This window comes from Mixophyes fleayi, chromosome 4, assembly GCF_038048845.1.
Source record: "Mixophyes fleayi isolate aMixFle1 chromosome 4, aMixFle1.hap1, whole genome shotgun sequence".
NCBI lineage: Eukaryota > Metazoa > Chordata > Amphibia > Anura > Limnodynastidae > Mixophyes > Mixophyes fleayi.
Window position 1 is genome coordinate 321,959,772 of NC_134405.1, and position 13,675 is coordinate 321,973,446.

A 13,675-nucleotide genomic window follows, 5' to 3' on the forward strand; every position below is an offset into this window, starting at 1 on the left:
TGACTGTTACCAATGGTGCAGCATTGGTAAAAGTGAAGTAGAGAATCCCGATCATCATCATCATTTATATAGCGCCACTGATTCCGCAGCACTGAACTCACTCACATCAGTCCCTGCCCCATTGGAGCTTACAGTCTAAATTCTCTGACAGACACAGACAGACAGACAGACAGACAGACAGACAGACAGACAGACAGACAGACAGACAGACAGACAGACACGGGTCAATTTTGATAACAGCCAATTAACCTACTAGTATGTTTTTGGAGTGTATATGTCACTATCCTGTGATATATACCTGATTATTGTAGCTGTGAATAGCTTTGGATGTTTAAGTTAATTGCAAAACTTTGTGCTTTCTATATATGCTTTAGAACTCTACTTCTTTGTAAGTATGTCCCATCAATGCATTAGAAAGCAACAATCTCGAATACTAATAAAGTCCAATCGTGACCTCATTTCCTAGAAAATCACAGAAATACAGAGAAGGTTTATAAAAGGAAGGTTCCACCCCATACTTTTTGTCAAACACAACATTAAATGTTTGATATAAGCATAGCATACATGCAATATAAACACAAGATGTTGTTTGTTTTAGAAGACTCGTTTTTAAACAAAAACAGATAATAAATGCATAGCTCGGCAGACGTATTACATCAAGTAGAATAAATATATACAATACATAGGAGCTCAGAAATACAAATAGGAGGCTAAAACTAAACAAAATAACCAAACAAAAACAACCCAAAAAAACAGTAAACGTAGACATAAATAACATAAAATTATAGACAGTATTCCAAAAACGTCATTTAAAAGTAGATGCAGCACGAGGACTACCATTTGGGGAGATCGGGAAAGGCCACTCTAAGGGACATATTCAATTGTCGGCGTAAACGGCAAAAATCTCGCGGCCCGCGCACGATTACCGTTATTACGGTAATCATGCGCGGAAAAACAGTAATACGGTAATTTACTCGCTGGATTTCAGTCCCCTGAGCCGGGAACTGAAATCCAGCTACAAATCACCGTATTATCTGTAATAGTTTTAATGCCACAGGACTTCTAAACAATTGAATGAGCCCCTAAGAGGTTACTAATGCCAGACAAGAAGCAATACAGGAGTCTGATTGCCTGCTGAAGTCTACCTGTATAATGTCCTTTCCAACACTGTTATCCAATTAGAGAGCTGGGACCTAGAAAATAGCAGCGGAGTGATACCCAGCCAGTGGGGTGCATACAATAGTGATTTATAAAGCAGACACCATAATAGACGTGTTTTGGTTTTTTTAACTTGGCTTCAGAGGGTAGGACGTCATGTTTACAATTCACCAGACAGAGGGGCCATGTTACCTATAAGCCACCAGAAAGTAGTTTGTATCATGTCGTAGCCAAACAGAATGAGGATCCTTTTAAGCAGAACAATAGGGGTCTGTATTGTAACCTAATCATTGTAAAGAGATTTAAATTGTAGGCATCAGAATCTGCTTTATATACTTGTCATAATAACAGGTAATATGTTGTACACTAAATACAAGAACTGGGCCCTGCTTTACATACTTCCATCGGAAAGGGGGACAGCTCTGTAGATCTGCATTCAGTATTGGGAACTGTAGTGTATATTAGTCACAAGAACCGGGGATTGAAATACTTTTCACCAGACTCTGTATTGTATATATCAGAACATGTATACATTGTATACTTGCCACCAGAATTTGGCTTATTCTACGAGCAAACAAAATGGGCATTTTTCCAACACAGTCTCACTTCTAGATACTTTCATTCTCAGTACCTGTTTTTATTCTGTACATAAAAGGTAGGAACAATTTTTTTTATGAATGGTTTTAACAAAAAAAAAACAACCCATGTTCTTCGGTCCATCTTATCTAAAAACATCCCTGTCCGACATTAAACCGGTCTGATCTATCAAATTAGTGAATGCAAAGTGTGGAAAGAGAACAGACGGTCCCTAATATAGTGCAATGTGGCACTAGTGTCGTGGTCATTCATAAGTAAAATTACTATGGCACGCAGCTTTGCAATAATTGGTCAGGAGACATCAGGTGACAGTTATCCGGAATATTTCTGTGTGACATACTTATATAATTTACCTAAAATACTCACAAAGATCCACACCATTGGTGGAGAGCTTGTATATTATTCTTACGTGCTGACAAGCTAGGTCAGTGTTGGCTAACCTGTGAAACTACAAGTCCCAGCATGCTTTGCCAATATATAGTAGCTTATTGCTGGAAGGGTATGCTGGGACTTGTAGTTTCACAACACCTGGAGTGTCACAGGTTAGCCAACACTGAGCTAGGTCATACACCCGAGTTGTGTAGTTTTGCCATCATGGAAGAGATTGACAACTAACAGTTTTCCCTGCATAGTAAGAAACATTCCCCTTTACCTACGTACTAAAGAAACAGGCCTGCTTGCCGGATGACATCCCCGCCCATTACTGGAAAGGGCAGCAGAAAAAAAAATAAAGTGTCCATAACTGTTAGTAGCCCACGCTTGGTTGTCTCACAGCCCTGATCTCACGTACAACCATGGTACCATCCACGTGGAGCTTGTATATACCCTCCGTGCCTGCGTAGGTTTCCTCCCACCCTCCAAAGACATACAGGTAGGTTAATTGGCTTCTTATTATACCTACCCTAGTGCGTGTCCTTGGTAGGGAAATAAGATTGTAAGCTCTACTGCCAGTGGGCAATCCATACAACAGGAGACAGATACCATAAAATAAAATTATATATCACACATACCTTGTTGATTTCCAAACATTAGCCCTGCCTTCGTATATTTACGTTGGTAACTCTCCATTCTATTTGTGTCAGGGGGTTTCATGAACCTTTGTAATGCACATGTAATCTCATTTTGTGGGCTGAATAAATAATCATGAGAATGTACACGTACGTACGTACGTACGTACGTACGTACGTACGTACGTACGTACATACATACAGACACACACACACACACACTTCACCATATACCCTCCTTCCCATTTCTGCCTTTGTTCTATGCATATGTCCTGTAGATCAACCAGGCAGATTAATTTGTACAGCCCTTGGAAATGACAGGGAGCAGGGGGTAGATTTATCAATCCCCCTAAAAAGGAAAATTGGAGGTACCCATAGTTTCTAGCTATCGTTTATCTCGTACATTCTAGAACAGTGTTAGCTAACCTGTGACACTCCAGGTGTTGTGAAACTACAAGTCCCAGCATGCTTTGCCAATATATAGCAGCTTATTGGTGGAAGGGTATACTGGGACTTGCAGTTTCACAACACCTGGAGTGTCACAGGTTAGCTAACACTGTTCTAGAAAATAACGAAAATCTGACTGGTTGCTACGGGCAACGCCTCCACTTTTCCTTTTTAGAAAGTTTGGTAAATCTAACCACAGGTCTTTGTGTTGCTCAAGGGCAATGCATATAAACAACTCTGCCAGGCTGATATAGAGGACTTGCTGAAAAGCGCAGAAGCAAGCCAGGAAGATACAATAATTTATCTTATTTATTGACTTATACAGCTGCACCTTTCAATAAATTATAGTAGTATGAAAACAGGTAGCTAGAAGGAGCCAATCACAAATTAGTGGTGGCGCTATATAAACGATAATAATCCATATAGATCATCCTCCGTGGACCTGGTAACAGTCTTCTTTGCTTCGTGATAACGAAGTTTCAATAGTTGCGTTGAACATAAAAAAACAAAAATGAAAAAAACAAAAAACAAGTCACTCAAAGTGTATAATGTACTCTGGATAGGTTTGATTGCTGTCAAAAATCACGTAAATTAGCGGACAGAAGGGATTATCCACACAACTGTCATATAAGTTAACGAGGCTGCCATCCTTTGATGGGGGTCGAATGTATTTGCTATCCCCTGTAGTGTAATCCCCCACCAGCACTCTGGCCAAAAACATGGCTTTCTTCTTTAGCGAGAGGCAGCACTCTGTGTTCACGCCGTGCAGTTTCAGAGTGGCTCCGTGCTTGCCGCTGTTCTTACAGTATTGGCTCGATAAGGACGCGTTCTTCGCAAAGTATGTACCTGAAATGTAAAAACATAACATAAAAAAAAAAAAAAAGGATTAACCTTTAGTACGATGTAACAGTAGCAATGTCATACTTGATCTTATAAGCGACATGAACCCACGGGCCGTATCATGCCAAAATCTGCTCATTTCCCCCGTAGGGAAAAAAATGACAAATACAATTTGTCGATAGCTGTTCAATAACACTCTAAAGAAATCTATGGAAAGAGCGAGTTCTGTAGTGTCATGAGCCACAGTGATAGAACTCGAGTTTAGAAAACAGGAGGTGGCTACCAGGCGTGGGGGCATGTTTTAGCTTTGTTTAGACTGGAGGTACAGTATGGGTGCTATATCAAATTTGCCAGCTTTGGAGATCTTCCTTTCCGGAAGGGGAGATCTCGCTTGCGCATCCAGGAGGTGTGGCCACAAAAATTGTGTCATTAGGCCCCACCCCTGCCAAACTATACCAATTTCGATCTATTACAGTAGGGGGTGGGTTCAGAATGATGCAATTAGCTCCGCCCCCACCCACTTTACCAACACAGGGGGCAGGATGCGGGAGTTTACCCTGGTCCTCCAAAAATTCGGAAGTCTCCCGGACAGTCCAGAAGAGTAGGTAACTATGGGCTATATAAATAAATCAGTAGTAAAAACATTTCCCCAGTGGGAGATACAAAAGGAATTGTGTGCAAGCTAACAATGTATAAATGGAACAATATACACCACTTATAAGCTGTCTTTATATTAATTTCATTTCTCTATAAACGTTTAGAAAAATGTCAGTTTGTTGTTCTGCAAATAAAGTTTTTTTAGCTGTGTAATCTACTATATAAATGCCTAGTGGCGTGTGTGGAAGAAAAAAAAACAAGCTGCAGCCCCACCTGCTGGGCAGAGTTATACACTGACCTATATATTTCTTGAAGGAGAAGTGACAGTTGGGAGTGGTTGGTGGTTGCCGGGGGTGACAGTGGGGAGTTTTTAACACCTTAAGCAGCTTGATGAAGGATGTGGTGATGAAGATGAAGGATGAGGTGATGGAGAAAAATGATGAGGTGGTGACATGTGGACAAAACCACGTTAAAAAAGGGCGCTTGCGTCGGGAAGTAACGCTCTTCCCCTGAGGAGGCCTGGGCTAGGCCCAAATGCATGACAAGAACCCATTTTAAGACCTTAAGTAGCTTGATTTGACTAGAATGCATGAGTATCATGCACGGGTTAACATTATATATATATATATATATATATATATATATATTATATATATATATATATATATATATATATATATTATATATATATATATATATATATATATATATATATATATATATATATTTTATTGTCCACTGTGCTGCATCAAAGCTTTATCGTCTGATGCAATTTGAATCTTGGATTGAATTTGAAAATTGGATGGCAAACAGAAAATACAGATTTGAGGACGATGGACCTATTGTACCCACTTGCAGCAGTTGGACCATCTCAGCTTTTGTGAACCGAAAGCGGTTGTCAACAGAACCGTATAGAGCCGCAGCTCTTACCTTTTCCATACACGGCACCATGTATCCCATTAATCCTCCAGTCAAAGTTATGAATGCAGATTGCGTTGACAAATTCATTACTTGTGCCGTGAAACAGCATCTCTTCCGCCACGTCAGGCAGGCCTTTCTTCTTCTTCAGCTGCGCTTTTTTCCTACCAAGGACACAAGACGTACAAGAACTTGTATCCAGCATTGAATAATAAAAGCAGTCTAATGTTCGTAGTTATCGTTTCCATTTAACATATATTTTTAATTTTAAGGGAAACAATTACTGTTTTTAAAAAGAAAAAAGGGGGTAGGCTTACTGAGGCTCCTAAAAAGGAAAAGTGGAGGTGTTGCCCATAGCAACCAATCAGATTCTGGCTATTTATCTAGTAAATTATAGAGTATCTAGAATCTGATTGGCTGCTATGGGCAACAACTCCACTTTTTCTATTTTAGACGTTTTAGTAAATCTACCCCTAAGTCTTTCATGTGCAGTAATCATATACTAATTCCAGCTGTGATCTGTATTCTACATATTAGAATTGCCCTGGTCCTTCTTTAAAACTGGGACGTCTCCTTGGAAGCTACTAACATTTTAGAACTTGTCAATCAAGGGAAGTCAAGTGTAGAGGACAACCCTTGGGATGTCAGGTAAACTTGGCTTATAAGTCATACTTGCCAACTTCTAACAGTCGGTGTCCAGGAGCTGCTGGGGGGGAGGGAGGTGGGCATGTGGGGGGCGCGGGGCTCAGAAAAATCGCATCATTTTGGCCCCATCCCCGTGACGTAATGACGCAAACGTGTCATTTTACATTGGGAGACGGGGCGCGATTCCCTGAGAATCGCGCCATTTTGGCTCACTAGGAAGTGGGCAGATGCGGGAGACTGCCATACTCTGCCGGGAGTCCGAAAGACCCACTTGGAATCCGGAAGTCTCCCTGACATTCGGGGAGAGTTGCCAATTATGTTATGGATCATGGTGTATTCTGAACATGCCCTAGAGATAAAAGCCAAAAACACAAAATATAGGGTATAAACACACTTTAATATTTCAAGGCTGGATGACCGCCAAAAAGGATACAATAACGTACTTAGGAGCATATTCAATTATTGAATATGCCCGTGGCATTAAAACTATTACCGGTATTACTGTAATAGTAAGCTGGATTTCAGCTCATAGCTCCCTGAGCCGCAAGCTGAAATCCAGCTAGAAAAGTACCGTAATACCGGTATTTACGCGCACTATTACCGTAATGATGGTAATAGTGTGCGGGGCGTGTTAAATTTGGCTGTAACGCCAACAATTGAATATGCCCCATAGAGCCAAAGCAACTATTCGTTCAAGAATAATGAAGTGACAAAGCCCTGTCTACAACCTGAAAACCGCCTCCAACTACAACTCCCATTATCACCAGGATGTCCGTAGACTAAAGCACCAAATAATATAGCAGAGCTCACCTGCAGTAAAATTCCCACAGGTCTAGGTTTTGTATTCTTAGAATACCTGTGATGCGGTTCTTATCCATGGATTTTCCAAAGAGATTGGTTACTTCATTATATTCGTTACAGTGCTTCACCAAAGGAACGAGCTGCGGAAGTAGAACGAGAGGTTTAATCACCTGGAAACGCATCTCCCCCCCGAGCATTTATTGAACATTGTAATAATTCCTACCTGATAAGGTTCTGCGTCATTCACATGCTCCCAGTGGGATGGTAACGGAATAGATCCGTTGTCACAGATATAACTAAAACAGAAAAAAAAAAAAAGTGGAAATCAAACTATATCCTATGTACGTATACCAAGAAACCTAAACAGGAAATTAAAAATATGAATTCTGCTGAATAGATTCAAATAGTTTCCAGCTGGAAAATCGCTCACTGTAAATGTGTCAAAATAGAGCTGATGAGGTCATGGGATTCCCCAGTGATGTCATCAATGGGATCTCTTACCAGGAGGGAGAGCCTGCGGCCAAGTAGGACGCAAATCAGCACTCACAGGGAGTTACGTATTGGAGCATGCGTTCACATTCTCTTGGGTTAAATTAGACATCACGGTCATGATGGCATAAAACAGATGTGGCTATTAAGAGATTATAAGAACTCAAGAAATAAAACTACTAAAAAAAAACAAACAAACACAACAACTGTTTAAATTAAATCTAATCTAAAATCCAAGGGAAAATATTTACTACAAGGATATTTAGCCATGAATTAGTGAAACTCCTTCCCTATCGCTGCCCTCAGTACAACAGACAACAGTTCTCTCTATAGAGAAGTCAGGAGTCTTAAAACGTGCAAATGACGCAAGAGTATACGTTTGTGATGCAAGCACAGTTAAGGTCTTCCAATGCATTGCTTTGTGTGTTGCACACAGACAGACTAAGGTGGTGTGATCGAATAGAAAAGATAATTCAGATATGTGATGCTGGAGCGTTCACATGGCACACTTATTGGAAGATAATTTTTGCGCAATACACTTTGCATGTCATGCAAAACGCATTTCAAGCAGCAAGTTCCTATGTATGCCCCCTGTATGGCGATCATCGGGAGCTAGATATAGCTTATTGTATAATATGTATGTACGTGGACTACATTGTTTAAGAAAGAAAATGAATAAAAAAAAAGGAGAGATTTTATATTTAATAAAGTGGTGAATGAGGTTTTCAGAAGTTGTTTATTCAAATAAAGTTTTATTTTAAAACAGAGTTTTATTTTGTATCAAACTCCGGACAGAGTGCCCCCTTTCTAAATCCACAACCAACATCAGTAATAGCCTGGTCCGGTTTCCCATCTATAGTGAAATCCTGGGCGACTAATTGTTGCATGTTTTATATCACATACTGTACTGTATCTCTTTACAGACAAGGATTGTCCAAAGAAAATCACAAGGAGTTTGTAAAGTGCATTGCGGAATAATACAGCAGACCCAGACCAGTGTCAGGGATATGAGAAAAGGGAAAGTACTGTAAACAGAATACAGGAGGTAATAAACAGTGTCAGGGCATTCATCATCAGGGCGACTCCTGTATTGCAGAAAGTGGCACCTAGTGGCCAGGGCAAGTACTGCCCTATAAAAATAAAAAAACATGATGGGTCTGATTCATTAAGGAAAGTAAAAAAAAAAAAAAAAAGTAACTTTGCACCTGGGCAAAACCATGTTGCATTGGAAGGGAGGTCAATTTAAAATGTGGGGACAGATTTATAGTTGGGGTAGGGTATGTCCTAGATCAACTTTAAATTTCAGTGTACAAATAAAGCTATCCAGTATGTGTGTGCTACATGAAAAAACAGCCAGTATTTATCTTTTTTTATGTGCAAAATAAACTAATTTGCACACCTTATATTGTAACAAGGTTTTGGCCAGGAGTAAACTTACTCCTTTCTTGCCTCACTTTCCTCAATGAATCAGGCCAGATGTGTTATTTCTATAATAAGGTGTGGAAATGAAACTTTGCTTAATGAGTTTTCCTCTGGCTTGCATCAGGCGGGGGGGGGGGGGGGGGGGGGGGAGGGGGAAATCGGGGGGCTAAAAAGATCATTGCTTAAAAATTAATAAAATCAAGTGTGTGGCCAACTTTAAGGTCACCCTATCACCATAAAGTAACAGACGTAGGTATCTGTGATGGGGCACATTTATGGGTCTGTTTTCTGTTAAAAGAACTTGGTATAATGCAACATGTTGTTTTGCTTTCTTTTATATTTAGCAAAAAGAATATTTTAGAAGCACTCAAATGTTCTTTTCCTAATGCCCAGTATAGGGGGCGCATATGGCAGACATACCTTTATGCCATCCATCTGTGCCTTGCCAACCTTTTCCTGCTCATTGTGAGTGTTTGTCACTGAAATACTTCCTAAACTGATGTGTTGTGAGAAGATCATCACCCATAGACCAGATTGACACAATGGGCCTGATTCATTAAGGAGAGCAAAGCAAAAAAAAAAAAAAAAAAAAAAAAAAGGTGTAAATTTTCTCCTAGACAAACCTTGTTTCAATGCAAATTAGTTGATTATTTTGCACATAAGCTAAATACTGGCTGTTTTTTGATGTAGCACACAAATACTTGATATCTTATTTGAGCACTGACATTTAAAGTTGATCTAGGACATGCCCTACCCCAACTATAAATCTGTCCCCACATTTTAAATTTACCTCCCCCCTCCAATGCAACAAGGTTTTGCCCAGGTGCAAAGTTACTCCTTTTTCTTGCCTTCTTCTCCTTAATAATTCAGGTCTAATGCCTTTTGGAAGACAGAATGCATTAAGGGACATAAAAAACAATTGTTCTCTAGTGCACGGCATGGATTCTCAGTAGACTTTACGCAGCATTTCTACAAAGCTGTTACAAAGTCTTGCGACAGGAATATCATGGTTACATTTATCTCTAAGGTTCCGATTCAATTCTCCATGGCGAGCCTCCGGAACGGTTGCAGGAGCATTGCACGGCAATGTAACATCACAGATAAAATCCGTAAAGCTCAGGTACTATAGTACCCGGAAATTAACGCAGCCTGACATTGTGATGATGTCCGGCAGCTCATTACATGGAATTTAATTTCCTCCCTAAACATGTGCATTATAAAACTGAAAAAATGTAAAAGATATTGAACACCTACCAAAAAAAATAAAATTATTATCATCATTATTAAATATTGATTTGATTTTTGTCACAAATTAATTTGCTATATTTTAGCAATTGATAAAAACTGATTGCACTGATCAATGTCCAACAGATATTGTATTTGTAGTATGATGTCTCTATAATGTAGTGATTATCAGAGTGGGAACATATCCGATTACCTGAATGCAGAAATGGAGAAAGGGGCTCGTTTTACAGGTCGTTTTTTCCCCGTGCATAAATTGGTTTGGTTCATTTCTGTATCAGAAAAGAGAAAGAAAATAAAGGAAACTTAACTCCGTATGAAGATTTGAACAGAAAAAATACATAAATAATGTACAATTCCTTTATGTTAGTCAGCGTGTGTCTTCAGGAGTGGGTGGAAGAACATGGGAGCATAGGAGTTCCTGTCCCTTTCCTCTCTTCTAGACTCGCACCATATGTCTTTTCTCCCCTTTCCGCCTTCGTGTTGCAGTCATCTACCGCTTCCCCGGCCCCAGCTCTCCCTTCCTCGACAAATTTGCCGCCTGCCTCTCCCATTTCCTTTCATCCAATCTAACCACCTTCATCCTTGGGGACTTCAATGTCCCCGTTAATAACATAAGTTAAATCTACCTCCAAATTCCTCTCCATCACCTCTACCCATGGTCTTAACCAGCAGACCTCTTCTCCCACACCCTTGGCCTCATATTCTCACACCTCTAACATTTCAGACTTCTCTAATTCATCATTCCTGCTTTCGGACCACAATCTCCTCTCCTTCCACCTCCAACTCCCCCTCCTGCACCCAAAAACCTGCATGATCTGGACCCCTTCCGCTTCTTTTCCACCCTTGGACCACTCCTCTCTCTCCAATCTTCTCTCTGTCTTGCCCTAACACAGCAGTCTCCTTTAACAACTCCACCATCTCCACAGACCTAGATGAAGCCGCCCCTGCCATCACGTCACAACCGTCATTCTATGCCCCTACCTTAGCACTCCAAGCTCACTCACTACCTTCAGAGATGCTTCAGTGCCGCTAAGCGCCTCTGAAAAAAGTCATGCTCCGACTGACTTTATCCATTTCAAATTCATCCTGCTTATTTCGCCAGCATGCTGGTTAGCACTTCTGCCTCACAGCACTGGGGTCATGAGTTCAATTCACGACCTTGGCCTTATCGGTATGGAGTTAGTATGTTCTCCCCGTGTTTGCGTGGGTTATCTCCGGGTGCTCCGGTTTCCTCCCACACTCCAAAAACATATTGGTAGGTTAATTGGCGGCTATCAAAAAAAAAATTGACCCTCCTCTCTTTCTCTGTGTGTCCGTTATGGAATTTAGACTGTAAGCCCCAATGGGGAAGGGACTGAATGAGTTCTCTGTACAGCGCTGCGGAATCAGTGGCTCTATATAAGTAAATGATGGTGATGATCCTAATATACTCTCCTCTCCGTTGCCAAACAGTCCTACTTCAAAGCCCTTTTCTCCTCCCAGTCCAAAAACACCCGTTGCCTATTTTCCACTTTTCCACCATCAACTTCCTTCTCTGCCCCCAGTCTCTGCCAATCCTCATTGCCCACGACTTTGCTTCTTACTTCAAGGTAAAAATTGTCTTCATCTGCCATGATAGCTCCTCCTTACAGCTCTTCCTTCCCCCACCCCATTTTAAAGGCCCTACCTCGTCCCACCTCCTCTACTCTCTCTCCTCTAACAATTGTTATCTCCTAGCTCACCATTTCAACCTCTTTCTCCAGGTATCTTACCTTCTGCCTTCAAACACACACTCATCATGCCCATCATCAAAAAGCCATCCCTCGACCCTGCCTATTTCTCCAGCTACTGCCCCATATCCCTACTCCCATTCTGTTCCAAACTTCTTGTACTGCTAGCCTACAATCGTTTAACACACTTTCTCATTGTTCACTCTCTCCTTGATCCCTTACAATCAGGCTTCCACTCTCTCCACTACACCCAGACTGCCTTCACCAAAGTGACTAATGATCTACTCTTGACTAAGTCGAACGCCCACTTCTCCCTGATTTTGCTCTCTGACATCTGCCGCTTTTGACACAGTTGACCATCCGCTTTCCCTGACAACATTCACTCCCTTGGCCTTCGTGGCACTGTCATTTCCTGGTTTACCTTCTACCTCTCTGACTGTTCTTTCAATATATGGTACCAGCTCCTCTGCTGTCCATCCATCTGTTTTGGTTCACCAAGGCGCTGTTCATGGCCCATTACTTTTCTCTCTTTACACTTCCTCTCTTGGTCAATTCAACTGCTCCTTTAACCTCCAATATCACCTTTATGCCGATGACACTCTGATCTATCTTTCCTCCCTTCTCCCATGTGCCCGGCTGCCTCTCTGCCATCTCCACCTGGATGGCTGGATGGTACCTCAAGCTCATCCTATTAAAAATGAAGCTTATTATCTTTCAACTACCTAGTGTCACATACCCTCCTCTGATCTCCCTTAATATTGATGGTGCCGCCCTCTACCCTGTTCCCCATGAAGGCTGCCTGGGGGTCATGAGCGACTCAGCCCTCAATTTCACTCTCCATATCCAGTACCTTGCTCATTCCCGTTATCTCCTTCTTCACAACATTGCCAAGATTTGTCCTTTCCTCTCCCTGTATGCTACAAAGACCATCATCCATGCTCTTCCTATCCCCGTCTCGATTATTATCTTCTCCTCTCTGGCTTGCCTGAAAAAGGTCTAAACCCCCCCTCCCCCGAAATCGAGACTAATCTTCATCTCCTGATGTTCCTCTTCTGGTATGCCTCTCTGCAAACTTTCCTTTGGCTTCCCATTCAATCCAGAATACAATTCAAGTTGCTTACGCTCACTTATAAAGCCATTTTTAATGCCTCACCCTCCTTTATCTCCGACCCGGTCAAGAAATACTTCCCTACTCTCCCACTACGTTCTGCCAATAATCTTTGCTTCTCCTCATCTCCTATTACATCCTCAAACTCCTACCTTCAGAACTCTGACCACACTGCTCCCCACACTTGGCGGGGCACTTCCTCTCCCGCCCAATCAGCCCCTTCCTAAAACAATTCAATCCTCTCACTCCACCTGCCCATATCACTCCACCTCTACCCTCCATTTACTACCCAACTTTTCTTAATGTTTGACACAATGCAGAAGTTTGACCCTCTCTACCTCCCATCCCCTCATCCTCTTTGGAATGTTTCCTTTCATCTAGTTATGCGTTCTTACGTAGTTGCTTTCTCTATAGTCTCTTGTATTGATTTTTACCAATTCTACTGTTTCTCTTGTTGAAGCACAAGAGCAAGATGAAAACAAGAAACAGCAAATCTAATTAAGCAGTAAAGCCTGAACACTTATGAATTAATGGGGTTTGTTTAACAGAAGAGCTGAAGAACTTCAGAATAAAAAGGACAAAAGAGCAAACAGGCACCGAAAAAACAAACAAACAAATGCAGCAATATATTACTTAACCTTTATGGATCAAATAACAATACTGAACAATGAATGTGATTAATTAATACAGGA

General features: G+C 41.1%; 1 protein-coding gene across 2 annotated transcripts in view; it reads right to left on the minus strand.

Annotated features, from left to right (window-relative positions):
* Positions 1 to 2,941: 2,941 nt before the first annotated feature.
* PARP11 (poly(ADP-ribose) polymerase family member 11) overlaps positions 2,942 to 13,675 on the minus strand; it is a 31,187-nt gene continuing 20,453 nt past the window's right edge. For both annotated transcript variants that reach the window (XM_075210198.1, XM_075210197.1), the window contains exons 5-9: positions 10,360 to 10,435; positions 7,234 to 7,306; positions 7,020 to 7,150; positions 5,577 to 5,728; positions 2,942 to 4,055 (exon numbers count right to left, since the gene is read on the minus strand). In XM_075210198.1, the coding sequence (XP_075066299.1) occupies positions 3,742 to 4,055; positions 5,577 to 5,728; positions 7,020 to 7,150; positions 7,234 to 7,306; positions 10,360 to 10,435 (746 nt within the window). In that variant the 3' untranslated portion in view covers positions 2,942 to 3,741. The remainder of the gene's footprint in view (positions 4,056 to 5,576; positions 5,729 to 7,019; positions 7,151 to 7,233; positions 7,307 to 10,359; positions 10,436 to 13,675) is intronic.